The sequence below is a fragment of the Micropterus dolomieu genome, linkage group LG08, assembly GCF_021292245.1.
Source record: "Micropterus dolomieu isolate WLL.071019.BEF.003 ecotype Adirondacks linkage group LG08, ASM2129224v1, whole genome shotgun sequence".
Taxonomy (NCBI): domain Eukaryota; kingdom Metazoa; phylum Chordata; class Actinopteri; order Centrarchiformes; family Centrarchidae; genus Micropterus; species Micropterus dolomieu.
Window position 1 is genome coordinate 8745951 of NC_060157.1, and position 8136 is coordinate 8754086.

The 8136-nt window shown below is 39.5% G+C and overlaps 1 protein-coding gene across 1 annotated transcript in view; it reads right to left on the reverse strand.

The window, feature by feature from the left end:
- samd10a (sterile alpha motif domain containing 10a) overlaps positions 1 to 5345 on the reverse strand; it is an 8234-nt gene extending 2889 nt beyond the window's left edge. Inside the window, exons 1-2 of the mRNA XM_046056945.1 lie at positions 4803 to 5345; positions 2913 to 3094 (exon numbers count right to left, since the gene is read on the reverse strand). Of these exons, the coding sequence (XP_045912901.1) occupies positions 2913 to 3094; positions 4803 to 4815 (195 nt within the window). The 5' untranslated portion in view covers positions 4816 to 5345. The remainder of the gene's footprint in view (positions 1 to 2912; positions 3095 to 4802) is intronic.
- Positions 5346 to 8136: the final 2791 nt, after the last annotated feature.

The window sequence follows — 8136 nt, forward strand, 5'->3', positions numbered from 1 at the left end:
TACAATAAAATAAAAGGGATAAATAAAGTCAAATAAGATCGGGAAAAGCTCTCCTATAAAAGTATGTTTTAAGAAGGGACTTAAAAGAGTTCACTGACTCAGCCGACCTGATTTCCTCGGGCAGGCTGTTCCAGAGCCTCGGGGCCCTGACAGCAAACGCTCTGTCCCCTTTAGTTTTCAGTCGAGACTCTGGAACAGACAACAGACCTCTGCCCGAGGATCTCAAGGTACGTGCTGGTGCGTATGGGACTAAAAGTTCAGAAATATAACAAGGCGAGAGGCCATGAAGAGCTTTAAAAGTGATCAATAGAATTTTAAAGTCAATTCTAAAACATACTGGGAGCCAGTGTAATGAAGCTAAAATAGGAGTAATGTGGTCATATTTCTTTGTTCTGGTTAAAAGCCTGGCAGCTGAGTTCTGGACAGTCTGGAGTCGATCAATAGATTTTTGGGTTAAACAGGTGAAAAGGCTGTTGCAATAATACATCTGCACAAAACAAACCCGGAATAATCATGTAAATATCTGCGACGCAAATAGTTGTATTATTTTTCTCTATTCTTTTTATTATTGTTACATAACTTACTTTGTCTATTCCATATTTATATATTTCTACATTTATTTATGACAACTGTGTATTTGTCTACTTGTAGCACCCTCTCACCAAACCAAATTCCTCGTATGTGTAAAATACTACTTGGCAATAAAGCTTCTTCTGATTCTGTAAGTTGCTTTACTGATTATCGAGATAATATTATGTAGAACTATCTATAGTACTAGTACTACTACTGAGTGGTTGTGATGTTTTATGTTATGTTTTGTGTTTATAATCTGTATTGCTTCTTGCGTCTTTTTGTGGGTTAGGATGTCAGAAATTATGTGGGCCCCAGGAAGAGTAGCTACTGTTGTTGTCACAGTAAATATAAATAATGGGGATCCACAGTAAATAACAAACAAACAAAAAAAAAGACACATTCAGAGTAGCAAGTTTGAATTGAGTATTTTTCTGCCTCCAGACTGACTGACTTCAAATCCACCACGGTCCTTTTAACTCTGCTTTTATCTTTATACTCTCTTTACTTTCTTTATACACTTTAAAGTGTTATGAAAGCAGTTTTGTCCCCAAACTCCCATTTCTCCTAGGGCTGCAAGTAATGATTTCTATTACTAAGTAATCTCTTAAAATCAGTGAAATGTTTTGCCATTACAATTTCCTGAAGCAAAAGGTAAAAAAAAACACGTAACTTGTTTTATCTGACCATGTGTCTAAAATCCTGTTTGTTTTATCAAGTAAGGGAAATAAAAGCAAATCCTCACTATTTAGAAGCTGGAATTAAAAATGTTTGGCATTTGTGCTTGAAAAATTATAGATGATCAAAATAATTACCAATCATTTTTTTTCAACAATTACTGAATGTATTGTGTTGTTCCATGTCTACAGGGTTGAAACATAAAATATGCAGGTAGATGACAAAGTCTCAAACCAACTTGTGCCGTATACTACTGAGCAGTCAGTGACTGCAGAGTGGACAATAGCACAATGTGTAAAAAAGTAAATAAAACTAACAGAAGAATAAAAAAACTGCACTTTGGAAGAAGTAAGAATACTGTTCACATGTTCCAGTGCAGCACATCTTCCAAACACACAACACTGATTAAGTTCATGTTCCTCAAGACAAAAATAAACCAACCACTACATTATGTGCATCAAAGAGGATTTCAGCAAACAAACAACACATTGTATACAACTCTGTTATCAGCCCAGCCCAGTTCTATGTTTGCAGCTTTAGCTTCAGCTCATTACAGCTTTTAAAGAGACTTCTATGGGGCGAAGACAAAGGCATGGGCTTTCTGACTTGTAACCAAGGGCTTTAAATGAGGCCAGTTCACAGCACAAATGGATCGTCTGGGCAGTGACTGGGTGAGCAGACACTGCTGCATCAGATAATGAAACGTATATCAGCTAACAAAATTTAAACTGGTACAGAATGGCTATTGGAAGTGGTTCTGACGACGTTTCACATAAAGAGATCTATAAAAAAAGGCTTTGCATACTGTTTATTACCCTGCAACAACAATCACAGACAATTTAACATCAAGCATTCAGTATCAAACTAAATTCTGTTTCTGTCTGTCAACAGACAATGTTGCTGCAGCATAGCAAGTGTGTGTTGGAGGACATGTGCTATTTAAAACCAGGCTAAAAGGCTGTTAGAGCCCGCCAACCCGCCAGGGAGAGAGCAACTTCCATTCTCTGCTAACAAAGTGCCCATTTGCAACAATGGATGGTGACTGGCTACATTTGTCAGACTATGATTTCTTTTTCTTTCAGCTTTTTCTGCACAGAAATCTGAGAGAAGAGTTACTGAACAGCAGTGAGGAACGTTTCCATGTACACTCATGTAGATAAGACAGGGAAAATATTTAAGATATAATCTAATTTCTTGCTATTGTTAGGGGGGTATGATAATCTCTTATTTAAACATATGATGGCGCCACTACCGTTGATATGAAATGTAATAAGTATTAAATAAAAAATTATTGAGGAGCAATCCAAGTTAATATTTATACAAACCCAATGCATGTACTTGTGCATATTTTTCAGATTTTCAAAAAAAGGATTTGTGCATTCTTTTAGAAACAGTTCTAGTTAGCTGTATAGCTGGTTAACTGCCATGTGTGCCGAGTTATATTACAAACAACTTTTACTGCCAACACACACAGCTATTGCACCAATCATATCACCAAACATGAACAATGTCAGTCAGTAATTACAATTTTCATCAATATTTTAAGCACTACTAAACAGAAATAACTACATCTCCTTGATCTTGGAGACCCAGGTATCACATGACATCAGTTCATGATTCAGGTGTGCTGTTTGACATATTGAAGTCATGTAAGTGTTCAGTACCTGCAGAGCCTCTGTGCCGGGCTGCTGAAGCAACTTCACTGTCCTGCCTCCTGCTGTTTTCTGTCCACGCCCGTCATGCCAGGTTAGGTTCCCACCTGTCCGTCGACTCAGCTGGTGCTTGAAGTCCTCAGGCAGAGCCCTGTACTCCACAGCAGGCCTGCAAAAACTGAAACTGGATGCAGCTGGAGCGATAAAAGCAGGTATGATGGAGGAGGTATTGATTAAAAGGAGGCTTAATGATTAGACAGCTGGGTCTGCACGTAACCACTGACATTTTAAAAACAGCATGAGATGCACTCTGCAAAAAAGTCCCCCACTTTCCCTGACTTGAAGACAAAAGCCAGAGTTGAACCTACCAGGATACCTTGTCATTCAGATTATCTCATACCTGCTCATACCTGTTCTACTGACACTGAGCAGGCATGAGACAACATTTAAAAGTTATCTGAGCCTGGACAAGCTCCTCTCTAATTTACAGAAATCAGTGTTCAGGTAGCACTATTACTTTGTGCAGAGCATAAATGTCGGAGCTGTGAGACAAGCCACTTTCTCATCATTAGGAGGAGGCCTGTAGGCAGACATCCAAACCCACTCAACAGCAGGTGGCTTTCCAACATCTAGTAATTAAAGAAAGCGTAGCGCTACAGTGAACACGCTGTTACTGGCACAGATCCTGGCAGAAAGCCACAGGTCATTACTGATTCATGTGGCAGATTGGAAGAATTTTCTTACGTGTTTGAAGCTATGTGTGCAGCTGTGTTTGTGTGTGTGCGTATTGCAGCATCTTGAAGTGACTGAGAGAATTAGAAAAGCGGACAGAACGGGGGGGAGGGGGACAAGGGTTTGAGGAGATGAAAGAGCATCTTTTGGGTTTTCTAGCTCTGTGCCTCTCCTTTCTGTCACTCAACATTTCATGCCGAGAACGCAGCAAAGCCAAGTCCCACAATCATCAAGGCGAACCAGCAGCATGAGATTATTATGAATAAAACTCTGTAAGCTATGCAATTTTTGTTTCTTTGAGGTGGAACTCCAAGACTGCGTATGTATGAACTCTCTTTCACAGTGCTATTACTCCCCCAGGCTGCTGCTGTAAACACAAATGTGGCCCTTTCCCGGATTAAAGATAATTAAGACCACTTGTCAGACTGAGGTTTTTTTTTTTTCTTCCTTTAGTTTTGCTTGTTTATGGGAAGGAAAAAGTCCTCATTAACTAACACATATAAATTTTCAGCACCGGAGAGGAAAACTCTTTCATGAACAAAAATCTTACTAAACATGCTGTGAAGTATTTGCCTGCCTGCAAGATGTTTCATCTGGCATTTTGAAAAGCTCCTATTTGAACATTTGTGACTTTGGCACAGAGAGCAACACATATGCTACATCAATTTTCACTAGGCTTGTCATTCCGAATAAAATAACAGATGCAAATCACATGCAAAACACACATAATTCGTAGCTGCTCAATTAAACTTAAACTGAGTCTGTGCACAAACTGACCAGCACAACAGTCAGACTGCTGATGGTCCCTGCTGGTGCGCTGTCCGTTTCAGCACCAAGTCACTGACCCTCAGCAGACCACCCTGCTTCCTCTGTACATTCAGCCCTGAGTTTAACTTGGTGTTGTTCTTGCTTCCTAAGGTCTTAGGTGGATGTAATGTAGTAGTTGGAGTTTTGTAAAATAATGTAATGTTTTGACCTCATACTGTAAGCTATGTAGCCTACTTTCACATGATAAATAATAAAGTGAGAGTAGGCTACGCGACCAATAATACACCTGGCAAACTGGTCTCGCATGTATGTGGTTTAAGTTATAGTTTCCATCGAATAGATGCTATTTCAAAGAAAATGCCGACGAATTTATCGAAATGTAGCCCGCAAAAAGGAACCTACCGTCCACAGCCATGGTGTTTCCGTCCGTAATGGCTCTAGTTAAAGTATCCCATCGTCTCCGGTCACCGACACACAGGCTGCGGGGTCCTGCGCCCTCCTCTCCTCCTGCGCCTCTCGGCGTTGTGTTTACCGATAAAAGTTTCACTGAGGTCTGGCAGGAGGAATGACGCAACACCTCACCTCAAGACTGACTGGGAAAATGCCTTCCGACGGTGTCATTCGCTGCAAGTTGTTGAAGACAAGAAAGGAATGTCCCCGAGCAGCCGGCTGACTGGTTCCGCTGGCTCAGGCGGGCGCAAGCGTTGTGCACGCTTCGCGTATTTGTGTGTGTTTTTTAATGTGCCGTGAGAATCAGACGCGCGGGTTTTTCTCAAGAGCCTACATGAGCAGAGTGAGCTCAAAGTGCAGCCCCGGGCCCTGTAATTAACGCAGCCAGTAGAGACTCTGAAAAACAGCCGGATGAAAAGGCTTCTCATCACTGCAGCATCCAACTTTAGGAATTCCCCTTTGCCTTTTCTTAAAGAAAGGGAGCTCTGTGCGCGCCTGTGGGCAGTGGGCCCTATCTGTGATGGACCCTCTATGTGGGGTTTGTCCAGAAGAGCTGCAGGATTATCCAGGCAGATATCAGAGAGCACCGGTCTTGCTGCCACCTGCCCACTTACTTTAGTGGTCACCATAGACTGTATATAAAAAGGTGGTCACATATCTTAAAGTAAAAAGATAACTGTGGATTTATGAGCTTATGAGCATCACAGAACCAAACATAACCACAAACAATCATTCAAAAAAGCATGAAATTGTGTCCTTTTCCTTTTTTGCAATATATAACCTTTTTATTAAATCCCACTAAAATAAAAGGGACAGAGGAAAGCACATTTAAAAAAGACTCAAAGTGGTTCTGGGAGCATGAGTGAAATATGGGGCCAAGAGGGACTATATACAGTTTCATCATTGCATAAAAAGATGGTGTGGAAGAAAAAGGGAGGGGGGAAAAGGCATTCCAAGAAGAAAGGGGGGCAGTGTGTCCCTGTTGGCTCCCATTAATAAATAATTCCCACTTTTGCCATTTAGCATAATAATCATGACCTCTATTTAACTGACCTCTATTTACAAGGAAGAAATTCATATGCTGCTATTCGTGCCAACCTGAGCGATCCAGTCATCAAAAATGGGGACAAGATAGCTTTCCATATATTGATAATCCTTTTATGCATCATCATCAATACTGTCTGAATCCACAAGAGGGAAATGTCTAAGTATGGAAGGATCTCCCAGTACAGATAAGGCACATATATAAACATAGAAATATTTCAAAAAAGAGGGCAAACTGAATTTTGTTTATTCACTGCTACAAATCTCATTAGCGCTCCGGGGAGTAGCTGAGGGATTACCCCTGAAGGGTCTGGACTGAAATACATTTTCTCTATATTCATAAATATCTCATACTTTTACATCAGGCTGCTCTGGTTTTTGAAACATTTGAGATCTGGTTGAAATATACAAAACAGCAAACAAAAATCTGACGCTGCAGCTATTTGTGTTATCAACCTAGAACCAGCAGAAGAAAAACAGATTTTTTTTTTCTGTACAGACTAAAACATGATTTCTCTCCTGAGACAGATTTTGGCAGTGGACTGTAGTGGTGAAAGTGTGATGATGAAAGCTGATTAGAGAGATCAAGATAGCACATGAAAGTCAAAACATTAAACAGGGTTGTGCCTGGCACAGAAGTGAATGTGCGCAGGTGTTCTATTGTGCACTGACGGATAGACACAGATGTCTGTCACAGGGCATCTCCATACTTTCTGTGTACAAGATTAATGACCTTGATTTCTGAATCCCAAATAAAAAAATGTTTTCAAAAATATTTAAATTACATACATACATACATGTAAATAAACAAATAATTCTATTAGTCTGATTTAAAATGCAGATCACAGTTGCACATGGTGTGCTGCCCCCCAGTGGAGTCTAGACTGATTCTAATGCAAATAAAGCTGTGGAAATTGTCATTGTGAGATTTCAAATATTTAACACAATTTAAAGACTGAACACACAAATATGCTATTCTTCAATCTGCCTCAGATTAAATTAAATACCTCACTTCTCAAGGAATAATAAAGTGAAAAAGTACTCTGTCACAAGTTAAAGTCCTGCATTCTAAATACTTGTATTATCATGTACATATGAATGTACATATTATCAGAAAACAGTACTTAAAGTATCTAAAGTAAAAGTACTCATTATAGTGTGAGTGTCATTGTTTGTTATTATACGTTAGTGATTTTTTACTAACAATGCATCTGTGTTTAAGCAGCATTTTAATGGTCGAGCTAACTGACATAGAACAAATTTGTAGTTTATTAATCAATAACAAAATTTGGGGTGGGGATTTTTGGAAATCTCACGATTTGATTCTGATTCTTGGAGTGACAATATCCCAACGGCCTCATTGGCTCCAGTCCATTTTTGAAAACAGTGGTCACAGAATTACATGGTAGAGTTTCCCAGTTACACCACAAACTGCACATAGGATTGTAAACCCAGTTGACTAGTGTGAGTTTAACTGGCAGGGTGTGGGTATGAGTAGTTTCTGCAGTTGTTTCTGAGGACACTGAGACTGGAGCATTGGGACTCCTCTTAAACTTTAAGCATGGACACATTTGGCCTGGTTAACGCGCTGAAAGATAAAAGGGGGCGCTTGAATTAATAGTTTCCACAGGAGAGAACATCAAAGAGACTCAAATATTAATAGTATACATTTGAGGTTTATACTCAGCAGCTGCCTTTTGTTTTAATGTTTAACAAAGGAATTATTTTTATCACTTATTTTTATGGTCATTCCAGAGTGATCCAGACAATCCTGCCCAGCATATTACTTTCAGTCGGAACATTAAAAATCGTACTATAACACATGGCCAGAAGAGTTAATAGTTCCTTATTTAGCAATAACTTCAAGGTTATTGCTTTTTAATAGCTGTTGATAAGTACAAAGTCAGAGCATTTGTATGAGAGAGGGTAGAAATTGAGGTGGCAGTTTCTTCTCTTAACATTTAAACCAGTCAGTTAACACTAGGGGGCAGTCTCACTCTGTGTACAAAGAGACACTGAACTCTATGTTGGTGACAAGCAATATTTGGCCATTGTTCATTATCATGTTTACAAAGCAAAACTACTTAAACACATTCCATACTGCATTCATTAAAAAGCAACACAAAGTTATCACTCCAAATGACGTAAAGACATTAAACAGGGTTGTGCCTGGCACAGAAGTGAATGTGCGCAGGTGTTCTATTGTGCACTGACGGATAGACACAGATGTCTGCATTCATTA